Here is a 24,356-nt window from a genome sequence, read left to right on the forward strand (position 1 = left end):
TCACCAGCTGCAAAACATCTACTCCAAATCCCGCAGCGCACGCACGGCGCAACCTGGGCTCTGCAGCCACGGAGGAACTCAGCGCCACAGCCCTGCCCTCTCCAGCTGCTGAATGACACATGGACCCCCCCGCCCACTCCACCCTGCTGGAGCACACAGGCCCTACCAGAGAGTCCCTTGCCTGTCATTGTCCGAGCCACAAGGGATGCAGTGCAGAACTCTAGCGCGCTGCCCACTCCATTCCATGCACAGTGGCGGCAGGAGGAGCCCTTGGTGCTGGTTCCGGTTCTTACTATCCTAGTAGCTCCTGGAGACCCCGGCTGAGATCCGCCTGGCACAGCCCACCCGCGAGTGATGCAGGATCCCTGCCCCACAGTGCTCACAAGACGGGGGGGAAAGGCAGCGTCGTTATCCACGCCGCACAGAAGGGGAGCTGAGGCCCAGAGAGAATCAGTGACATGCCCAAGGCCACCCCACACAGATCCCTGAGCTGCAGCCCAGTGCGTGAGCCGGCAGACCAGCCTTCTGCTGCTCGGGTTTCCTGAGCCTCTCAGAGCTTCTCAGGGTGGGGTGGGTCTCTAGCCAGCTGCTAATTTCAGAGGCCCAGGGAAGGAGAGAGGAGGTCAAAGACAGCAGCAGTGGGGGAGCTAGGAAGGAAGCAAGACCCCGCTCCTCTGTCAAGCGTCTCCTTTTCAAGGGCACAGATTGCTCTCCATCTCCCGGATAAAAGGACTAAAAGCAGGTTAAGGCTGTAAATTTAAATCTATCCTGAAAATTTCTTCCTCTGGTAGAGGCGAGAGCCAGAGTCTACAGAACCCTCCTGTCTGTGTGACGCCTGTCTATTTATTTATGCGCTTACTGAATTTTTCATAACTGAGTTAAGAACGATCAGTGTTCAGGGTTATCCTTTGTACATGGTTATCACCATAGAAACAAGAACAAGAGAGATAAACACAGCCCCACATTGTCTCCCATTGATGGAGCCAGGAGAACACAGCAGGGGAGGCGGGAAGCTCTGTGCACTGCAACTTGCACAATAATCCAGTACCCTGAAGTCAACAGCGTCGGAGAGGAAGAGCTGGTCCCATCCACGGGGACAAAGGGCGCGCGGCAGCCTCCTCTGGTTATTTGTACCTGCTGCCGCTACCACCAGCTAGTCTGCCAACAGAGCCTGGTAGCTATTAATAAAGGCTCCACGGCATTTGGGAAGGGCTATAGACGGGCTAAGTATTAGTTCAGAAATGGACCAGTAATAGGAGTTCTTTAAAAAAAACCCACAACGCTGTTCAGCATTTTTGTAGGACCTACAGGAACAATAAAAACTCTCCCCTACTTTTCCATGCAGATCCTGCAACATTAGCGAATGCAATAGGTTCCAAGCGGTCAGTGACGCTGGTGCACGAGCTAGAAAATGAACCAGCTTTACCGGGGCAGGAATGTCTCTTCTAGCTTCTGGAAGAGGGATACGCACAAAACACATTGATGGTGTGTCCGTAATTCTCCGGGCAGCCCCCCAGCCGATCAGAGCTCAGTGCAGGGGGAACTTCGTGGTCATCCTATCCCCAGGCCGGTTTTATGGAACAGCTTCCCTCTGCCAATAGCCCTCCCCAGAACCTGGAGACTCTTAGTAACTGGGGGTGATGGAGGCCTCGTACCGGTTACGATAATTGGTCTACATTCACTGTGAGCTCAGCTGCAAAGAGTGCATGACAGTTCATAAGGGGTCACAATAACCTGTAGGGAAAAGGCACGAAGGGGCAAAAAAACCAAATTAGTCCAAACAAAACGGCCTCCAGATACAGCTCAAGGACTGAGGTACGTTAGAAATCAGTGACCCAAAACTGGGATAGGAAACTAGGCCTAACTGGCAGACAATGTAACGAGGGGATGGGCTGTTCCACCCATCACCCCTTTTTGGGTCCTTACAGCAAGAGGCTTTGGGGGAAGAGACGGAAGAACAGACAGAAGCTACGGGAGCGAGCTCCACCATCCTGGCTGCCACTCCCCACCATCCCCTGGGCCTTTTCCCTCCCGATCCGGAGTGGTGGCCAGAGAAAGGGACCCAGCTGACATCGCCATCCCTGCTGGCTCCGGCTGAATCCCAACCACCACCCAGGATAAAACAGGATTGGACGCAGCAGCAGCCCCAGCCCATCTCCCCAAAAGGAGAGTGATCACTGGCTTTCTACCATCTCAGAGACTGGCAAACAAGGGCCTTTTCCTTCCCCAACTCCCTCCAGCGAAAGGGAAAGGGGACCCGGGAGGCTGTTACAGGAAACACTTTACTCAGCATTTTACATTGCTCCGACTGTAGCTGTTTTTCCTTGTTTTCTGTGTCCTTAACAGAGGTGAACAGGCTGTCCGGTGGTGCGTTTGCCATGGTGCGAGCAGGCGGAGGTCCCTGTGTACCAAGCCCGAGCTTGTGTAATACTGGGCAGTGTAGCACCTTAGCCCAGACATTCCCTTGAACACAACAGACCCGCTCAGCAGTTTTTCAGGAGACTCCATTCTGTTTCCACAGCTGGTGCAGCTCCAGTGGCAGGAGTGCTGGTGTAAACACGCCGGGTCGCCAGCCCTGCGCCGAGCAGGGGCACATGAGAGGTGGCTAAACCTGCCAGCCGCTGCTGTACACAACGGGTACATCTACACCACACACTCCTTTCGGCAGCACAGAGAGTGCGTACATTACACACACCCCTAGTACAGTGTACTGAGGCACCACTACACTCCCCTTGGTGGGCGGAGCCAAACCCGCCCCGCCCCCTCCGGGGCGGGGCAGGAAGTATAAAAGGAAAGCTCTGCAGCTCAGTTGGGCCGGAGCCAGTGGAGGAGATGGACGCCTCTGCCCTGCTGCGGCACCGGGAGCCGAACCTGGGCTCGGCCGCACCCTGCCCCAGAGGAGACAGACCCAGACGAGGAGTTGCCGGGACTGCCATCAGCTGTATACCCAGAGGAGCTTGAGGACCAGTGGACACCGGAAGTACCAAACCCCGGGGAGGTAGGAAGGAGCCCGGGGCAGCCGAAGACTGGCCGGATACAGGGCTGACTGCTTCTGGGTCGGCGTGTTGCGGCTGGATCCCTGCCAACCCAGTGGCGGATCACTCTGCCACTGTTAGGGCCCTGGGCTGGGACGCGGTGGAGTAGAGTGGGCCCGCGTCCCCCTGCCACTCCACCCTTGGGTGGCCGACTCCCCAGTTTAGGCCAGGAGGACTGTGCTTCTTGACGACCCCCCCCCCCCCTAGCATCCTAGACCGCCCGATGGGTGCTCAACCTCTCTGGAGCCCCTAGACTGTGTGGGTGCTCATGCCTATCTGAACCCCGAGACTGTGTGTGTTTGCTGGCTGCCTTAGCCCACAAGCTGAAGTTAAAGCCTGCTCCCTGCTCTGCCCCACCCACAGGGCTAGAGCTATTGACTGGGTGTGTTTGCCGGCTACCTTAGGCCCGGAGGCTTAGGCTACAGCCGGTTATCAGCCCCGCGGGCTGGGGCCCTACTGTTAATTTTTGTCAACCCCAGCTGAGAGGCTGGGGGCTAAAGACTGTCAGGCACTGCCCCGCCCACAGGTAGGGACCAGAGCCCCAGACTATTGTGGTGTGTTTGCCTCTGTTAGACGGGCCCAGAACCACAGACTGCCTACGGCGTGGCCCGAGCCCGAAGACTACCGCCTCTGACAACGAGGCAGAGTGGCCTCCCTCCCCAGTGGAGAGCGAGGGTACAAACAGCAGTGTAGACAGGGACACGCCTGACCCTTGTGGGACCGTAGCTGGATAGGTACCTCTAGGGCTCTACTCGCCCAGCCAGTGCCTCCCATGGCTACTGGGCTATTTCAAGCAGCAGAGTGTCCCAGTGCCGGAGCCTTTCCCCGCCGCAGTGGGAGACTCCAGCAGTGGGGAAAGGCTCCGGCAGGAAGCAGGCAGTGGGAAAGGTGCCGGCAGTGAGGAACCTGCCTCTCACTGCGCCATGTACCACACCTACCCTACATGGTGTGCAGTGGAGACAGCCTCTGGCACGCCCAGGCTGAGCTGCCCCGGGAAAGAGGCAGGGGAAATAGAACGGAAAGCCAGGTAGTGTAGATGGCCTCAGAGTCTGGTGATGGGAGCAGCGTGTCCCGAGGAGGAGCTAATCCAACGCCAGACTCTGCGTTGTAAGGAACCTGGGTGCTCAGCCCAGTCCCGCAGCAGACCGGAGACAGGCAGAGCCATACCGTCCCCGTCCTGCCTCTCTAGGTAACATCTGTGGGGCCACCTACTTAGTGCCAGGCTGAGGGTTCGTAGCCATGGGAGAGGCCTGGCTTCAGTCAGAAGTGGGGCAGAGGGATGAGGACAAGTGACCCGAATCAAAGCCAGACGGGAGATTCTGGATTGCCCAGGTGGAAACGTAACATCCCAGAAGAGCTGGCCAACATGCTCCCCACCAAAAATGTAAGGTGCACAAATCCCCCTCTGTACCCAGAGGTCTGGGCCATCTGCCGCCCCCCGTGAGTACAGCCAGGGGTGCTGGGCATCCCCTCTACCAGGAGAGCCATAAATACATTCAGCATCACACACCAGGCACCTGGGTTACGCTGCAACAGGGCCAGACAGACAGCACCCAAGTACTGCAGAGGAGCACTACCTGCATCCAGCCATCGATCACACTGGAGCTGGCGGGGAGAGCCATTCCTAGCAGCTCCCACAGATTCCTTTCAAACCACCCCTGAGGATTCCTGAGGGCTTGTCCGGCTCAGAGATTGGGGACCTGGGCCAGGGTGACTGGATGGCCATCGCAGAGAAACCCATCTCCTAGCCCACAGCTCGCACCGGAGCCGGCGCCCAGGCCAGGGTGCAGGGCAAATCGGCGGGGAGGAAATGCCATCCCGTCACAGAGAGTTTGTCCAGCCGGCCATATGCTTGGCCACAAGAGCCTCGGGTCCAGGATGTATCCATGTGCGGCAGTGGCACAGGGAGCCCAACAGCTTGCAAACAGCAACACCACCCCCTCAAACACATCCCCCCCGCCCCGGACACCAAACACCTGCGAAGCCAGAGCAGAGGCGGCCGGCAGAACAGGGCCCGGAGTTCCCGGCAGTGAGCCGCAAGAGGCTCAGAACCGTTGCCTGATTTACAGAGGGCTTTTAGGATACAAGGGCCACAGCTGTTTTCCCAACACTCCGCTGTAGCTACCGGTTAATACATTTCACATCTGTTCAGCTCACTGCTCAATGAGATTCAGGACCCGACTCTGGGAGGGCTGCAGCAGCCTGCTGGGAGGCCACGGAGTGACCCCACTACCAGTCGGACTCTGCCCGAGCCGCTCTGAGAGCTGGCTGGAGAAGAACTTGGTTGCATGGAGACCGAACAGAGCAGTGTCACCATGGAGCCGGTGACGTCGGGGCACCCGAGAGGAGCAGAGACCAGCGGGGCTTGGGATACTCCACACCGGCCTGGCTGGGCACCGTAAGGGCATCCCTCACCTGGAAGAGAGCCCCAGTGCGGCATTTTCCTTCCACAGGGTCACGGGAAACGCCCAGATCTAGGCACCAGGCGGAGAAGTGTGGAGGGATAAATAGAAGTGTTAATAAAACAAAGAGCGCTGAACCGGAGCCAGCTGTTTTGCCTTCCTCCTACATCATGACTCAAAGGCTCAGCTGCCCATGCCACGTGGGATCTCCCTGGGGACTGGCGGAGGGAAGAAAGCCGAGGTCTGTGTGTAGGCCAACAGCCAGGACTCCAGGCCTGCCTGCCAGTGACCCAGAGACCCCTCTCTGCACCCTGGCAGGAGGAAGGGGGATCTCCAGGGAGAGCAGAGATGCAGTGCAAACAAGCGCCGGGGCGTGTGCAGCCCCAGCGCCGGGATTCTGACCGCTCTCGCCTCGGCAGAGCCCGCAGTCGTGTCTGATTACGGCGCCCCAGCTCAATTAATCCCTCTAGAAGGCAGAGCAAGTTGCAGAGTGATCATTAACTTCACATGCAATGAGAGAGACGCTCAACAAGAACTGACAGTGGGGGAAGCAGCTGTGATCTCGGGCCCCATATCCTTCAGCAAGATGCACTGCGTCCTGTGACCCCATCTACCTGCCGAAAGACGAGGGGAGGGGAGGGGAGGGGAGGGGAGGGGAGGGAAGGGAAGGCAGTTCCCAGAGCCTGGCAGGGAGGAGGAGACCCGGGGCAGATGGCAAGCGGCTGCCAGCAAGCCCCACTGCAGCCAGGCGAGACTCATCAGCCGAGAGATCTGCGAGAACGAAGAAGAGCAGGCTTCAAGGGCTCAGTGCCAAGCGTGACGGGGAAAGGCGCGGCCTCACCCGTAACAACGCAGCCCCTCCAGGAGGCAGCAAGCGCCAAGAAAGGCACGTTTTACTGCTCGTCAGCGGGGAAGAAACGAAGCGCTTGGCTCCTCTGGTGCATAAAGGAACAGTGTTCCGAGCACACGGCTTGTGGCTGTGCTTTGCTGGGAGAGATGAAGGCGCCAGACAGACAGAGCTACACGTGTATGGAACACAGCCGAGTAGCTGGCTCAGGTACCGGAGCCGCCAGGAGGGGGCCGGGACCAGGGTTCAAACCTGGATCTCCCCCCGCAGGAGGCAGTGAGCCATGGGAGGTGGAAGAAAACGGGCTCCGTGCTGGAGATAAGTCGGGGGGGGGGTCCCCTAGAAACACTGCCCCAGTGTCAAAGCAGGCACCGGGGAAGAAGAGCCTCTCCACCTAGAAGGGTACCAGGCAGGTTTACACAGCGCAGGATATGCGGCCGAGGTGCAGGAAGGCACCAGAGCTGGGTTCAGTGCTGCTCGCTCCCCTACACACAGAGCCGATGTGCCCACAGCAGCATGGGGAGGGGAGACCCCGGAGGGAGAGTGCACTCTGTGCCCCCCTGGCCTTAGGGGAATCAGACTCAGATCAGTCACAAAGGGAGCTGGGGCACTGGCATGGACAGACGGACTGAGGACCTTCCCCCATTCCAAACCCTCCTCACGCTGCGGCATGGCGGGCCTGAGAGCTCCCGTGCCATGCCCCCGCCGGGCACCACAGATCAAGGGCAGGCTGAGCCGCTGCCCGCCCAGCAAGGGACCGCCGCAGCACGGGCACAAGCCCCACCCCCGCAGACACGAGGCTGGCTCACCTGCTAGCAGGAAGGTGATAAGGCAGGTTTCCTTTGGCATGTACAGCTTGAGCCGAGAGCCGCTGAAGACGTACTCCACCACCGCCTCGGAGCGGCCGGCCCGCTGCAGGAAGGGCAGGAACTGCTTGGCCTTCTGGGTGTCCTGGGAGAGAGAAAGGAGAGAGAACGTTCGAGACCGATGGTGCGAGGGGGAACCCACACCCCCGTGGGACAAGGCACAGCGCCCTCATGTCAGCCAGTTACACAACCCCCAGCCTGGGCCGGTGAGGGATCGAACCTGGAGCCTTGGCCTCCGAGCACAGGCCCCTGCTGCTCAGGCCAGAGGCTGAAGCCTGCTGGCTGGGGACAGAAGGGCTGACGAGCCAGAGGGGACAGCGGCACTCGGCCCATAACGAGTCACCATTAAGATGGGGCTTGGCCTGGTCAGTGCTGTACCTGGCTGGCTGGGAGACTCTCCCTGGGGAGCACAGCGCCGTCCGGGGCAAGGTGGAGAGTCTGCTCCAGGGAGCCAAGCCCTGCCCCCAGCCCCGCAGATGGTGGGGTCAGCCCCCGGCATGCTAGATAGCCCCTCGAGCAGGGAAGGGGAGAGCTGAGAGTTTCCTGGCAGGGCAGCAATCAGGTACTCCTGTCCAGCACCCCACAGGCACATGGCAGCAAGTCACAGGTGTGGGAACACGGCCACTCGTACGCCCAGCTGCATGCAGGCTGCGAGCAGTGCTAGGCCCAGCTCCCTAGCGGGCAGCAGGGCCAGGGCCCAAACCACACAAGGCCTGGCGCTGCCCTGAACAGCCCCTTATCTCACTGACAGTGATTCGAGTCCCCGGTGCGACCACCTCTCCTCCACCCGCCCAGCAGGACAGTCAGCGGGGAGCCGGGCTGGCCTCCACACAGGGGTCTCCAAGGCCTTGCCTCCACGGACACTTTCATGGTTTAGCTGCCCTTCGCCCTTCCCCCTCCCTGGCCTGGGACTCTTCTATTTGGATCCTTCTAGCTTGGCTTAAATCCCTTCCCAAGCGACACAAGCTGCATGGAGAAAGGGCAGCTCTTCCCCCGGGCCGGCAGGCCTGGGGCTGGGGCTACACCGGGATAACCAACTGGTTTAAATGCACCCGAGTTTGTACGGAAAATCTTTCCGGCATAGACAAGGCCTGAATGCTGGGCTCCCGTAGCCTCCTTCCCCAGCTGACGAGGCTGCTCGGGTCAGGTCTCTGAACCTGCTCCGGCAAGCCAGGGCAACAGCACCCGAGAAACACCCTCGTGCCCCGCTAGCTATGGGGCAGCATCTGGGCACGAGTGGCTGATGGTCCCTGCCGAATTCAGCCCCAGGAATCCGGGGACCCTAGGGAGACCAGCTGCTCAGACGATCCATGGAGCACTCAGGGCTGAGCAGATACCAGGACTGTCTGTGTTTCCATGTGCTCCCCCATCTGTCTGTCTCCACCTGTCATCTCATCTCATACTCTGATGGGGAGCTCTCTGGGGCAGGGACCGGCTTTTCATCCTGTGTTTGTACAGCGCCTAGCGCAATTCGGGCCTGGCTCCCGGGCGCTATGCTAATACAAATCATCACTAAACACTCAGTTATCTACCTGGCCCCAGTCTGCATGCCTGGATCCAGGCAGCTCCCTGTGACCTTGGCACAGCTCCTGGCCTTCCTCAAGGAAGGAGCTTGCGTCTCAGGACCTCTGTGCTGCGAGAACGCGCTCTTCCTGTCAGGCTCAGAGCCACCCCTGGGCTCCCCTCCCCACCCATCACGCGAGATGCCCAGTTTCACTTGTTTAAGACACCGCAGCAAGGCGGCAGGTGCCAAAATCCTCTGCAGACAGCTGCCCCCTGCCCGGCTACTCCCCTGCCCTAGGCAGTTCCACTAAAACCCGCCTATTCGAGCACTGGTGCGGGTGGATAGGAGATGCGCCAGCTGGCCCGGAACACCCAACTCCAGCAACCTCTCACCCCCCCATTAAAGATAACCCGGGGCCGACGCAGCCCCCGGCGGAGCAGCAAGTGCTTCCCTTTCGCAGGGAATCTTGCCTCAACTGAATACCGCACTTTGCTGCCTGCTCCACTCCTAGCAACAAGCCACTGTATATAAATTAATGCATATTGGTGAGTGAAAAACCAACGCGCCGTGAGCGAGGGTCGGTGGTGGTGGAGGGACTCCGAGTGCTCGGTGAAATGCGTGCAGCACCACACTTTAATGCCTGGCACGCTTTCATTAGACAGGCCCAGACATTGAGGGAGGGCTCAGAATGATAGTTACAGTAATGGGATTCAGTGTTCTTTCAAATGGACCCATCACAGCAGAAACAGCAGGAAGACAGTCTCCTCCCAGCTCGCTGCTGCTTTCCTTGATAGAAGCCAGAGCAGACCGGCAGCCTAAGTTCGTGGAAAATTCCCACATGCCCAACTTCCCTCCCCACCCCAGAACGGAGCAGAGGCAAACAGGACAAACATCCAACAGGTCAGAAAGCACCAACAGATTAAGACCGTTTGCTAAACAGGCTTAAATCTCAGGCCATTATTCCTAGGCTGGGCCTATAATTTGGGAATGCATTACCCAATTGATTATCTCAAATCGCTAGGTTATTCACTTCTTTTGAACCAGAGGCCTTAGCCAAAAACTGAGCAATCTGTACATTTCAGACGCAAGACACTAAACGTCACGGGCTTCTGATTTATTTCACCCGGAAAAAAAAAGCTGTTCCTAAAATAACACAGCCAGGTGGCTTTTTATTTCACTGTGTCCTTAATTTAGAAAAATGAACTGCAAAGGAGGAGAAGGGAGAAACTAGCTGCAGCCAGAAACTTTCTTCCCTTCAGTAAAAGCTTGGCTCTAGTTCACCGAAGGGCTGCCTGACGAGACTGCTAAAGCAGAGATGTAGATGGAAACTCACTAGATCACAGAAATAAAATCAATAGGATGGTCCCAAGATCCGGCCCCACCGCTGAACGGCTTGCACTGCAGAAAAGGACTCACTGGGAAGGAGCAGGGGCATTCAAAATGCCATATTTTATGGCAAAGGTTAGAGCAGAGAGCTCGCTGCTCCAGCTATGGGACTTGAATGTAAATTGGAACCAGCTCCCCGACTCGGAAACTCATCATTTCCAGCGCAGTCAGCGGGCGAAAAGAAACGGCTATCCGCATACGTTCCTTAGACCAGAGTGCGAGCCAGGCTGCGATGACATGCCCGCGTCTCACTCCGGGAAAATTAAGTGGCAAGGGGAGAGTGGGAGCAGTGCGTACGTTGACAACAGCCGAATCCCGACTGACAACATGCGCCCGCACCTCTCAGACTCTCATTAACAGGACGCGACCTGCAGCATTTCAGATGTGACCAAAAAAGAAACCAAGGAGGGACCGGGCGAGTGGAGGCAGCCATCAATCTTTGGAGCAGAGCCCCCGCCCCAGGACAGCGAGAGGTGCCTTGGCAGCGGCATGGCAGATTAGACTTGAAGATGGGAAGAAAGGAGAATATCGTGGCCCATCTGGAGCTGCCGATCCCCGGGGGCACAAGAAAAGCGATGACAGCGTTAGAAGCAGGCAGCTGATGCCGAGCTAGGCAAGAACAATGCTTTGCACTCCAACCGTACAGCAGCTCACCAGAGAGGAAGGACGGCCCAATGGTTAGAGCGCTAGCCTGGGATTTGAGAAATCTGGCTTCAATTCCCTGCTCCATCACTGACTCCCTGTGAGGCCCTGGGTGAGTCACTTAATCTCCCTAGTATAATAGCATGGAGGGTAAATGCACTGAAGCTTGTGTGACACTCAACTGAAGGGGGCTAGAGAAATACCTGTGATGGACCAGAGGGCCTTAGAGTGCTGTACAGACACTGAACCGCATGGGAGCCCAGCTCCCCTGCAAACCGGGCCAGAGGTCACACCGGGAGTCAGGGACAGCCTGGATTAGAACCCAGGGGTCTTGACTCCAGACACTAGACTACACAGCCTATAAGCCGCCCCACTAGCAAGCCGCAGGGGGACGTGGAAGAAGTTGTTCTGGGTTCCCTCGACTCAGGCTGGAGGAGTTCAAGGATCTGACTCGGGACTGTTCCCATTTAGATATTTTCATAGATAGCGCATTCCTGCTTCTTGTGCCAAGGCTAACGAAACGTGCGGAGGACCCCACACTGGTAGGCATCGTCAATACAGAGGAGGATCAGAATATCGTACAGGGAGGCCTTGAAGCCTGGTGTAACAGCAATGGGATGAAATGTAAGAGCACCAAGTGCAAGGGGCTAACAACAAGAATGTCTGCTATAAGCTCAGGGCTCATTGGGTGACAGCCACAGAGGAGAAGAGGCCTTGGCGTGTAGGTCGTTCACAGATGCCGATGAGCCACCAACGTGACGCAGCTGTAAAACAAGTAAGTGCAATCCTCGTGTGCATTAGGCGAGGGAAGTGTTCATGCCATTGGATGAAGCACTGGTGAGCCCTCCTTTGGAATACCGTGTACGGTTCATCACCAAGCAGAAAGGTGCAGCTGAGAGCTACTGGGATGATCCGGGGAAGGGAAGCCTGTCTTATGAGAGGAGCCTGGGAGAGCTTGGCTTGTTTGGCCTAGCACAATGCAGGCTGAGAGGGGATCTGACTGCTCTCTACAAATACAGCAGGGGTAGGCACTGACGCTAAAGGACAATGTTGGCACAAGAGGAAATGGGGATAAACTGGCCAGGAACAAATTCAGGCTGGAAATGAGAAGCAGGTTTCTAACCACCAGAGGAGGGAGGCTCCGGAACAGCCTCCACTGGGCGCTGGGGGGGCTAACAACCCAGCTTGGTACGTTTGTGAAGCGAATGATACGCTGGGGCTGCCTACGATCACACGGACTGGACTTGATCCCCTTCCAGCCCGACATTCCTAACTCTCCCTGTAAAGTCCCCCCCACCCCGTTGGACCAACCTCCCCTCCCAGCTGGGGCTGATGGAGACCGTACACTGGCTTCCCTTTCTATTCATGGCAGTGCCAGGAATTCGGAATGGCAGAGACCGACTAGACCACCCATCCCTCCCCGGCCCATGCGAAGCCCTGCTATTCGTGACATGCCGCAGACAGCTTCCTTCAGCAGGGGGCTCCCCGGCGACCCCCATTTGCAGCCTGTGCACACCACATCGGGCATGTCAGGCGAGGGACGGGGCCCCTCAGTGGGGGCGGTTTGTTTGGACCAGGTGACTGGGAAGTGCTTGCGCCAGCTGCTGTATCCACCAGAAGCACCCCTAGGAGGATGCTGGGCTCCTGATCAGTTACGAACTCCGGCTCCCCCAGGAGGCAGCGCAATACCAGGCTGCTAGTCTTGGCCATTATGGAGATCGAGACGGCAGACTTCAGCAACCCCAGGGAGTTGGGTGGGGAGATCCCGTGGGAAGCAAGGCCAAGGGGAAAAGCAGTTCCAGAGAGCTGGCAGGTTTTGAACGAGACATCATTATGGGCACAAGAGCAAACTATCCCACTGCGTAGGCCAGACAGGAAGTCTGGCAAGAGACCACCCTGGCTTCACCAGGAGAGCGTCAATGATCTGACACTCAGAAACAAGTCCTACAAAACGTAGACACGAAGAGAAATGACAAAGGATGAATATAAACAAATAACACAAGTATGTAGGGACAAAATGAGAGAGGCCAAGGCACTGAGATTAAATTAGCTTGACACAAAGAGTAACAAGAAAACATTAGAAGCAAGAGGAAGACCAAAGACAAGGTAGGCCTATTATTCAGGGGGGTGGGGGGGAAGAGAGAGAGAAGAGACAACAACAGACAATGTGGAAATGGCAGAAGTGCTAAATGACTTTTTTGTTTGTTTTCACCAAAAAGGTCAGTAGCGATGGGACATCAGACACAGTGAACGCCAGATGGATATAATAGGGAAAGAACAAGTTAAAAATGACTTGGACAAGTTACTGTAGATGTCTTCAAGTCACCAGGGCCTAATGAAATACATCCTAGCATAGCAAGGAGCTGACCTGGGGAATTACAGACCAGTCAGCTTAACTTCAGTACCCAGAAAGATAATGGAGCAAATAATCAAGCAATCAATTTGCAAACACCTACAAGATAATAAGGTGGTAAGTAACAGTCAGCATGGATTTGTCAAGAACAAATCGTGTCAAACCAACCTAATAGCTTTCTTTGACAGAGTAATAAGTCTTGTGGATGGGGTGAAGCAGTAGATGTGGTGTATCTTGACTTTAGTAAGGCTTTTGATGCTGTCTCCCATGATCTTCTCATAAAAAGACTAGGGAAATACAACCTAGATGGAGCTACTATAAGGTGGGTGCATGGCTGGTTGGAAAACTGTTATCAGTGGGTAGTGATCAATGGCTCCATGTCTAGTTGGCAGCCGGTATCAAGCGGAGTGCCCCAAGGGTCGGTCCTGGGGCCGGTTTTCATAGAATCATAGAATATCAGGGTTGGAAGGGACCTCAGGAGGTCATCTAGTCCAACCCCCTGCTCAAAGCAGGACCAATCCCCAGACAGGTTTTTACCCCAATTCCCTAAATGGCACCCTCAAGGATTGAACTCACAACCCTGGGTTTAGCAGGCCAATGCTCAAACCACTGAGCTATCCCTACCCTTTTTCAGCTCTAATCAGACTGCCCGGATCCTGCCTTTGAAAGAATGAAGCTTCACACAGAAGTAACAACTAAAGCGCTCTGAAATCTGCTTTGAAGGACCAGGTGCTGGGAGTCACCTTTTTGACCCAGCAGTACACAGAGGATGAGATGCTTATTTAACCCTAAACCACACCTCCTTGTTGTTCTTGACTAGAGAGACTCTGCTTCCACTTATGCCAGCCTTAAAACACAAGCCTGGAAACTTATTTCACAGCTGTGCAGTCAAGAAGTTAATACAACACATGTAACCACAATCTGCAAGCAAAGAAAAAAATTCATTACCCAACTATTAACCACTTAGGTTTAACGTATGCAAATCTAAAATAGAAGTTGCTAATGAAGGCTACTAATTAGTGGTAATCACTATATAGTCACAGTTTGATTAACTTACAGAAAAAATGAGCTGCAAAACAGAAAAAGGTCCCACAGTGGGCTGAACTTTCCTGCTACTCCCCAAAAGCGAGAGGGGGAGTTTATTAAAGTCCCCACATTTCCCAGCTTCGCCTAGGAGAGCGGTTATAGCAGCTCAGGCGAGTGGATCCTGGAACACAAGCCTCTGCTGACTGGCAAGCGCAAGCCAGCTGCCATCAACAACTAAAATAAGCAGCCGTGTTCAAATATTCTCGAGAATGACCTTAAAATCCACACGTATTTGCATCGCACAAAGCAGGCTCGTCTCCGAGAAGGGAAGAGACAGGCAAGCGCTGATCGTTAATGTGGAATAGTAAGTGGAGAGTGGCAATTATTGCACGGTAAGCCATAGAGTCATCAGCAGCAGGCTGATACCAAAGTGACAGATTACGACTCACTTCCCAAAGCTTCCGTTAGGACAGCTTTCAAAGTCGGATTTATTTTCGACTTCGCAGTGCAGGGGCTAATGGAGAGGGAGCAGCGCTGTTCATAAATCGCACTCCAGTAAGGGAGCCAGGGACCCTAGAGGGCACACAAATAAAGGGCATTTTAGCAGGCGGATTGTTAGCGGGGATTCAGGCTGGTTCGATTTCCTTAGGTCGAGGTTACAGCAGGAGCAGCCGCAATCAAAGCTCCACACATCCTAAACCCAGCTGGGCTCCCGTGCTACGGCAAACCTTCCCCCGGGACCTGCGGCACTCACGCAAATCCTGCAGCACGCGGCACATTCCTCAGCGGCTGTCAGGAAATTCAAGAACAGTGGGACCGGTTTGTTTTTTTAAAACCAAATTAGATATGGGCGAGAGCAATGCTATCAGCACCACGTTCCTGGGGTTATTTTAATATTAAACATCCACGTTACCCTGGTCCCAGCTTTTCACTGTGCTGCAGATTTGTATACGCATGGGGCTACATGGAAAGAATAGCTGTCAGGGAAGGACGCCGGCTCAGATGTGAGCCAAATGTACCTCTGATTGGGGTCTAAATTAATTGTATCCACTCAGGGAAAAGACATGGCCATCACTGAAGGCAAATCAATGAAAGCCTCTGCTCAGTGTGCAGCAGCAATCCAAAAAAAATCTAACAAGCAGTTCAGCTGGAGAAGGAACAGGACACAGACTATCCCAAGGCCTTTACATACATAATGGTGCGTTTCCAGTCACCCCATCTCCAAAACACTGCAGAGCCGGGGGTTCAGAGACTGATAGGAACGATCAGCGAACTGGAGAAATCTCTCCTCAGACAGGAGACTGAAACGAACAGGAGTGTTTATCTCAGAGAGGAGATAAATAAGGGGGGGAGGGGGGGATCTGATAATCTATAAAACAATGAATGGGAGAGAGAAGGGAGATCAGGACTTCCATCCACACCATCTCATCACACAAGAGCCAGGGGACTCTCAATGAAGCAGAAAGGTGGCAAAATTCAAGTCGACTGATGAAGGGAAATACTTTTTCAGATCACAGAGCCTGTGGAACTCTCTGCCACAATATGTCACAGAAGCCAAGAAATTTGCAGGATTCACAAAGGGACAGGACATGCAGGAAGATACCAACAGCAGCCAGAGTTACCCGAGTTCGTTTACAAGAGCTTGGGAAGCCTATAAACCCTCCTGCTTCAGAGCGGGAGCCAAACTAAGGCCTGGTCTGGGGGGGGGGGGGGGGGGGGTTAATCTAAGTTACGCAACATCAGCTACGGGAATAGTGTAGCTGAAGTCGACGTACTTAGATCTACTCACCGTGGTGTCTTCACTGCGGTAGGTCGACTGGTGATGCTCCCCCGTCGACTCTGCCTCCGCTTCTCGCTCCGGTGGAATACCGAGTCGACAGGAGAGCGCTCGGTGGTCGTTTTATCGCGTCTTCACTAGACAGGATAAATCGACCCCCGCTGGATCGATCGCTCCGGAGGTAAGTATAGACATGCCCTAACTATTGGGGGTCAGGAGGAAACTTTCCCAGGGCAGGCTCTCTCGTCACTGCCCACTAGGGGGCCTCTTGCACCTCTCTCTGAAGCTGCTGGTGGAGCCGGATGGCTGGGCTGGAGTCTTGGCCTGATGCCGTCCGGCACTTCCTATGCTTCTGTATATTGGAGGCATCCGTGACCAAGTCCACAGAAGGGGCCAGTGATATGGAGGAGATCCCTACGCAAATACTGCACAGTGCCTACCACGCTGGGGTCTGAGGGGCTCCCTGCAGGTCTGTCACTATGGGGGGGGTGGTGTCTCAATTGCTCCCCTCTGCCAGTCGGGACTGATGGAGGCCTCCCAGGGGTGGATGAAGTTCTAACGACACACACCACCACCAGTCCCAGGAGCACACTGCACATCCAGGCTGCTTTTACTGGCTGATCATGTCTTGACCACCCCTCCGTCCCTGGGGGAGCCAGAGCTGCTCCAGGGAACCAGATTTCTGGAGAATTCAGGAAGGCGGATTTCTCTTGGTTTACCCTTGGCCGAGAGCATAACTGAGGGTATGAGTGGGCCGGGGTGGGGGTGCTGATGCATCCGCACGGGGGTGGAGGGATGGGCAGCGCAGCGCAGACGATCTGGCCTGCACTAAAGAGAAGGACCTTGAGCACTTTGGGAAAAGTGTCTGACCAGCTGTACCCTTCTCTCCAGGCCTGGGCAGAGGGGTGTGTTCTCGCTGTGCCAGCCAGCCGACCCGGCTGCACACACAGCACTCACACTTCAAGGCGACCCCGGAGGCTGGCCTGGCATGGTGCTCGGGCACTGGAGACTGGGCATTCCGTGCGGGGGAGTGATGCCGAGAGCCAGGGCGAGCGGGGAATTCCCAGGGACTGAAATGCAGAGCATCAGGCATCCTCTCTCTGCCTGGAAACTCCCAAGCCTGGGCTGCCGGTGACTGGACGTTAAGTGCTGCACCCCGACGTTTTTCCTGCACCTTGTACAACTCTCACGTGTCCTCACTGTAAATCCAGCAGGGACAGAGCCGCTCTGCAGCAAGGGCAGCCAGCCCCATTCCAAGCACTGCTCAGCCAGCAGCAGACCAGGCCAGGCTGCTCCAACGCCCACGCATGAACTCCCCTGCACCAGGAGGGAAGCAGTGTGATGGGAAAGCCGACGGCCAAACATCCGCTAGGCACCAGTTTAGCCGCAGGGCCAGTTCAGCACGGGACTGCTCAGTGCTGGTGGTCCAGCATTGGGCTCCCAAAGCCTTTGAGAAAGGAGGAAGAGGGGAAGCTGCTCTAAGGATCCGGCCAGCTTGCTAGCTAAATCTGTTCCCACGTGGTCCCAGGCCAAGCCAGACACTGGGTTCCTCCTCTCGCGTGGTGATCTGCGCCTTCTGAAGGAGACAAGCCAAGACCTTTCCTCCCCCTCAGCATCCGTTTGCTCCCGCGGGCCCTGCAGAAATGCATGCTGCGGTGGCTTCCTTCTTAGAACACAGGTGTTCCCAGACTGGGTCAGGCCAGTCGTTCATCTCTGACAAGGCCCCGTGCGCGATGCTTTAGACTCTTAGAGGAAGGTGACCAGTGAACGGAGAAGGCGATATCTACCCCGGGAGAGTCCCCCCCAACCCCTCCAAAACTCGGTTTGTATTGACCAGTGTTACTCTGGCGAGGCTTGGTACCCATATAATGTCCAACTCCCTTGGATTCTTGCCAAACTCTTGGCTGCAGTGACATCATGTGTCAGTGAGTTCCACAGGCTAGTGGCATGTAGTGTGAAAAAAAACATGCCCTTTGATCTGTTCTGAATTTGCCCCCTTTTGGTTTCATTGCATGTCCCCTTGTTCCTGTGTCACGAGGTGGGGAGAAGAGAAGCTCCCGATCTCCTTTCTCCATGTCCCCTCTTATTCGACTCCTCTGAGGTAACAGCTTCTTTTTACTTTTTTTACTCCCCGTCAAGAGGAGAGCTTCGCCAGGCCCTTGATCACTCTGGTCACTGTTCTCTGAAGCCCTCTAGCTCTGCACTAGCCCTTGGAGATGGGGTGGCCAGTGCTGCACAGAATAGACTCACCACTAGCTTACAGAATGGCATATTAGTCTCCATCCCGTTCCTTACACAGCCTCTCCCCCTCCACAGCCCGTTCGCTCTGCCTCCACATCTCTCCGACACACCCGGGAACAGCTACCACCCCGGCTGAGGCCCTGGCTCAGAAACTGAAGTAGCTGGGGAAAGTGGGGGAGGAGAAAGAAAAGAAGGGCTCAAACCCAGGGACATGCCAGCAGTGGGCTGGGAAAACTCCTGCAGCCAATGCTGGGCTCATTCCGGGGCAGGAGCTCCTAGATCACCGGAGGAGGAAGCCCCAGAAACCCCATGGACTCTGAAGGACACTGGGGGTAGGAATGGAGGGTTTGGGGGCCCCTCAGAACTCAGGCCCCACTGGGGAGACTTCGCTGCTGGGGATAGACTCAGGATTGAGGCACTGGAGTGAGGACCGGCTCTCCTACAGCTTCCTGTGCGACCCGGGGCCAGTCACGTCCCCTCTGGCCCTCGGCTTCACCATCAGTACTGCGGGGAGAACAGCCCTTCATCTGTCCAGTCGAGTTACCCTGTAAGCCCTTTGGGGCGTCTGTACTGTACGTAACACAGGGACTCTCCATCCCGCCGGAGACCTCTAGCGCCATTTTGACACGAGCAAACGACAGCGAGAGTGAATTCCAGACCAGACCTTGACATGCGGAGGGGGCTGCAAGAGGGTTTTGCCCCAGGGCGCTCCGGATTGCGTGCGATTAGCAGACCACGCCTTGCGGTAGGTAACCCGTCAGTCGGACGGAGAAGCGATTAGGCAGAGCTCTGTTTTACACTGCTCCCCAGCGCTTAACTCGGGACTTGGGGATAAAACATGTCCATCTCCGATAAGGACTTAATTCCCAACCTCCTTGTGCCCCCCCACCCCCAAGACACGTTCAGCTGCTTTGTTTCCTCGGACAAAGGTGGCTCACAACACAAGCCTATTCACGCCGGAGAAGGTATTGCTGCACAGAGCAAGAATCAAGGACATATAGATTTTCCAGAGCAGACGGCACTAATGCATGCCACCACACGCAATTCAAATCCACGCATGCGCACACAGCCCCTCACACCGCCACGATCCTCCCGCCGCCGGTCCCGGAGTAAGGACAGTCAAGCAGGCCAGGAAACCCAGTGCACTGCGCTGGGATCCAGCTGCAGTCAGACCCCACTTAACTAACCCAGCCATAATTTGATACAGCAGTGGGTGGGTGAGATTCTGTGGCCTGCATTGTGCAGGAGACCAGACTAGACAATCATAATGGTCCCTTCTGACCTTAAAGTCTATGATTCTATAAGCAGCACTAATCATCTTGCATTGACACAGCGCCTTTCAGCCCCACAGATCCCAAAGCACTTTGCAAATATCCATCCCCACCTGGATGGCAGCCACTTCTGGGGCGGGACACAGCAGCTGTGTAAAAGCACAGTTTTAGGCTAGGATTTAAGGAAGACTCTTGAACCCAACTAAAATGCCAGGGGAAATGTAGGGGGACAGACCAGCCCATGACTCATGCAGGCACATGACCAGGACAGTGGTGTTAAACCCACTCTCCCAGGTCCCAAAGTAAGGACTAGAGGATCCTCAACAGCACCTGGGTTTTATGCTGCATCCAAAAAACGCAGCACAGCAACCCAAAAGCACCAGGCTCGGGGCAGCACTACCTCCTACTGGCAGGGCACAGCCTACAGAGTCACCAGCTGCACATTGCTAAGAATGCTCCGGGCCAGGGCTAATCCATTTGAGTGCCATCAGCACTGCTCCTCTACCGCGTGAGCTGGATCAGCCTGTCTGCGCAGGGCTCCCCACCCACCCCACGCACACAGCTTGTGCGCTTGGATTGTCGAAATATCCCTAGCCCGGAGAGGCCAGGAGCAGAGATCCTGGTGTGACAGAAATCTCCACATTAGCTATTCAAACCGCTACAGGCACAGCAGGAGAGCCAGGCCCATCGGGCGCATGGCTGTAGGTACACCCCAGCCCCCCACCCAGCCTGGATGGGAGGGACCTAGAAACATCAGGGTTAATCTCAGCTCATTTAAAAGCGTTTCTAGCCCTTTTCTGTGCAGAGCGCCTTGAAAATCCTACAGTCACAGACCAGCCAGCCTGACTTCGATACCCAGAAAGATACCGAACAATGATTAAACAATCGATGTGGAAGCACCTGGAGGACAACAGGGCGATAAGCAACAGCCAGCATGGATCTGTCAAGAACAAATCACGCCAAACCAACCTAATTTCTTTTTTTGACAAGGTTACTGGCCTAGTGGATGGGGGGAGGGGGAAGCAGTAGCCGTGGTACAGCTGGATGTGAGTAAGGCTTTTGACACTCTCATAAGCAAACTAGATGAAATGATTATAAGGTGGGTGCACAACTGGTCGAAAGGCCGTACGCAAAGAGTAGCTATCACTGGTTCACTGTCCCACAAAGGATGTATGGTGGGGTCCCACAGGGGTCAGTCCTGGGTCAGGGACTATTCAGTATTTTCATTAATGACTTGGATAATGGAGTGGAGATAATGCTTATAAAACGTGCAGATGACACCAAGCTGGGAAGGGTTGAAGGCACTTTGCAGGGCAGGATTTGAATTCAAAATGACCTTGACAAATTGGAGACTTGGTCTGAAATCAACAAGAGGAAATTCAGTAAGGACAGATGCAAAGTATTACCCTTCGGAAGGAAAACTCAAATGCACAACTCCAAACTGGGGCCTGACTGGCTAGGGGGCAGCACTGCTGGAAAGGAGCTGGGGGTTCCAGTGGATCACAAATTCAATGCGAGTCAACAATGTGATGCAGTTGCAAAAAAGGCTGGTCTCCTTCTGGGGGTGTTGACAGGACTGTCGTATGTCAGACACAGGAGGTAACTGTCCCACTCTGCTCAGCACTGGTGAGGCCTCAGCTGGATACCGTGTCCCGTTCTGCGTGAAACACTTTAGGAAAGATGGGGACAAATTGGAGAGAGTCCAGAGGAGAGCAGCAAAAATGATCAAAGGTTTAGAAAACCTGACCTATAAGGCGAGGTTAAAAAAACTGGGCATGGTTAGTCTTGAGAAAAGACTGAGGGAACCTGGTAACAGTCTTCACATGTTACAGCCAGTTATAAAAAGGACAGGGATCTCTGGGTCCACTGCTGGTAGGACTAGAAGTAATGGGCTTAATCTGCAGCAAGGGAGATTTAGGTTCGATATTAGGAGAAACTCTGGGTAGTTAAGCCCTGGAGCAGGCTCCCAAGGGAGGTTGTGGAATCCCTGTCACTGGAGGGTTTAAGAACAGGCTGGACAAACCCCGTCAGGGCTGGTCTAGGGTTACATGGTGCTGCCTCCGCGCAGGGGGCTGGACTAGGTGACCCCTCCAGGTCCCCTCCAGCCCCCCATTTCTAGGATTCGTGACAGCGCGACCGAAGCAAGTGCACTGCTGGGACTGGGAGCTGCTCGCAGGATTCTCCAGACATCGTGGGTTCTTCATTGTTCTCCCCACCCAAAAGGCACCCAGCATCTGCCTTCAGGACCCAGGAAATCCAGACCCTCCATTCTGGGATGTGACGTCCAGGCAGCACAGCTCCTGGGCTGCAGCTGATGTACTTGGGCCACCACAAGCTGTGTCCCAGCCACCAGCCAGTTGCTTGCAATCACGCAAGGCTCCCTTGCTACCTGCCTGTGGACAGGAGAGGCAGCCTAGTCTCGCGGGCTGACAGCAGCCTACTTCTGCATTCGGTTACCAGCCTCAACAGTCCCCCCCGACCCCCCGCTAGCCGATTTAGTAATGGGACCTTGCCACTAGCACAGAGCGCCGGGAGGAACAAGTCTTGGCCCTGCTAGGGCTGTTGCTAGAACCTCACCATGACAGGATGGGCCTGGGAGAAGGCAGGTTCCAGCGTTAACCCTTCGAACCCTCGCAGTCCGTGCTGACTGCAGACTGGACCCCCGGGAAAGGCCCGGGGCTATCCCTCTCCTTCAGAGTGCGACGAGCTGCTCAGGCGAAGCCGGTGTTTCGTTTGAATGCTCGAGCACTAGCACCGAAGGCTCTGCAGGAGTGAATCTATCCCGCCGTGTGTACTGCTGGCTCCATCAGCTCCTGACCTACTGAGTTTCTCCAAGAGACGGTTCAGAGGAGAGGTGACCCCAAAGGACCTGCCTGGGGAAAAAGAGGATAGCAGAAGGCTCTTCTATCCAGCAGACAAAGGTTCGGGAGCCAATGGCTGGAAGTTGTCCCTAGACAACCATCCTGAAAATAAGGTGTAAATTCTTAGCCTGGAGGGGAATTAGCCATTGGACCCTGAGGATTCTCAAGCACCTATAGAGTGTGCGTCTCTTTATAAAAGACGCCAGTTCATTGAGGAGTTCCTGCGGCAAGGCTCTCTGGTCTGTGCGATGGAGGTGGTCACACTGGATGCTCAGAATGGTCCCTGCCAGCCTTACCATCCACCTCTAGGACCATGAAATCATTCCTCCTGGAACCCCCCCCACACTCCTTGGCAAGGTACACGATCCCTCGCAGGGCGGGAGTCTCTGCTTTCCTACGCTGATTGCACCCCTGGCCGGCTAGATTGTGTGCAGCATCACAGCGGTGGGTTCAGTACGTCCCCACATCAACACCCAGATGCCCCCGTCTCTCCTCCCCACCTCTCGCACTGCTGACCCTGCACTGATCTGTCGGCCCCTCGCCTGGCCTAGCAAGCTGCTCACCTCTGTCTAGATCCATTTACATGGCCCGTTATTGCAGTAGTCCCCTGAAACAAGGTCGTGTGTTATCCCCACTGGACAGCTGGGAACCGAGAAGCCATGTGACTTGCCCAAAGTCTGGGGCAGAGCAGTTCTCCCGAGTCACAGGCTAACCCCCTAACCACTGGACCATTCTTCTTTCCTGGACAAACAGCAGGGCTTCCGGAGTTAAATGCACCTGGAACGCACAGAGCCCCCAGGATGACATATTTGACCAGCCGAGGGCAAGGGATGGATGGGTCTACTGGAGGGAGGAAAGAGTAACTCAAAGCAGAGCTGCACACTGCGCGGCTGCTTGGGGGTGGGGGCACCAAGACAGGAATCTGGCTAGTTATTCCACCTTTCCAGCTGGCCCAGAACCAGCCTTCACTGTAGCACTGAGGGAAATTTCAGCGCAAGTGCCTGAGCAGGGCAGGAACAAGCACCCTCTCCATTCCCTACCAATTACCGTGCTGGGAGCAGACAGCCGCAGACACACGGCATTCCACTATCCAGACTTCCAGTTGCATCTACAGCATCCACAGAGAGCAAGCCGCTACCTCCCAGCTGGCCAGCCCCCTCCCTGCTCACCGCCAGGCCAGCATCATGCCATCTCCCATTACTAGCATGTTAACATTCCCAGTGGTTAATTATCTCTGATCTGAAGGGAAATTATGCATAAATACAGTGAAGAAAAATATAATCACAACTCCCCTTTTATGCGAAACGCTGCCAATTATGCAAAATTATGCAAGGACTTTTGGCAAGGACAGGAGGTTTTCAGTGCCTGGGCTTACAGGAGACTGCTCTCTGCCCTGGAATGGGCTGCACAGTGCTTAACGGGAGAAGTGAGCGAACACAGATTTGTCTTACACGATTTAAATTATTTAGTAAATTACTCCAGAGCTGAGGGACGGTGCTTCCGTCCCTCTCCTGAGCGAGGGGGATGGAACCAGAACGCCAGCCAGCTAGAAGAAAACAGCAGCTAGCCCGTCTTCCCCACAGCAGAGCCGGCTGGTGTGAAGCCCAGACGGATGAGGGAAGAAGAGGGACACTTCAGATGCAGCAGCACTAACAGGCTGGAAAACTTTCCTATTCCCAACGGCTGCGTTTAACGAGCAGAAGTCTAATTTGGAGCTGCTAAGTGGTGTTGTCAAGGGGGCAGTGAGGAATGCTCAGGTGCACAGCGCCGTCATGTGCTCATCTGAGCGGGGTCAGGTGACAACAGGCTCAGTCTAAGCCCAGACCCGCTGGCGCGAGCCAAGGATTCAATCGGCTGCCCCTAGCCGGAGCAGCGTTGGGCTCACTGACAGGAGCGAAGCCCCCAAAACACAAGTCAGGTACAATAATAAGGAGCAAATGTTTAATTTTGTGTTTAAAGGCGGCAGCAATTGTTTGACAAGCAGCTGCCGCCTCCTGGAAAACTTGGATTGTTCTATTTCTAGTCTGTTCTGCTGCTGGTTTATTTATTTACTCCTCTCTGCCGGCTAATATCGCCGGGGGACCTGCCTCCAGACAGGATGGCTGGTGCAGAGTTCAGGCTACTCTGGGCACTGCTTGGCTCCTG

General features: G+C 55.3%; 1 protein-coding gene across 1 annotated transcript in view; it reads right to left on the reverse strand.

Annotated features, from left to right (window-relative positions):
- SND1 (staphylococcal nuclease and tudor domain containing 1) overlaps positions 1–24,356 on the reverse strand; it is a 301,281-nt gene that overhangs the window by 52,532 nt on the left and 224,393 nt on the right. Inside the window, exon 15 of the mRNA XM_029912487.1 lies at positions 7,094–7,235. Coding sequence (XP_029768347.1) covers positions 7,094–7,235 — 142 coding nt within the window. The remainder of the gene's footprint in view (positions 1–7,093; positions 7,236–24,356) is intronic.

The sequence above is a fragment of the Terrapene carolina genome, unplaced genomic scaffold (assembly GCF_002925995.2).
Source record: "Terrapene carolina triunguis isolate 2854851 unplaced genomic scaffold, T_m_triunguis-2.0 Scaffold230, whole genome shotgun sequence".
NCBI lineage: Eukaryota > Metazoa > Chordata > Testudines > Emydidae > Terrapene > Terrapene triunguis.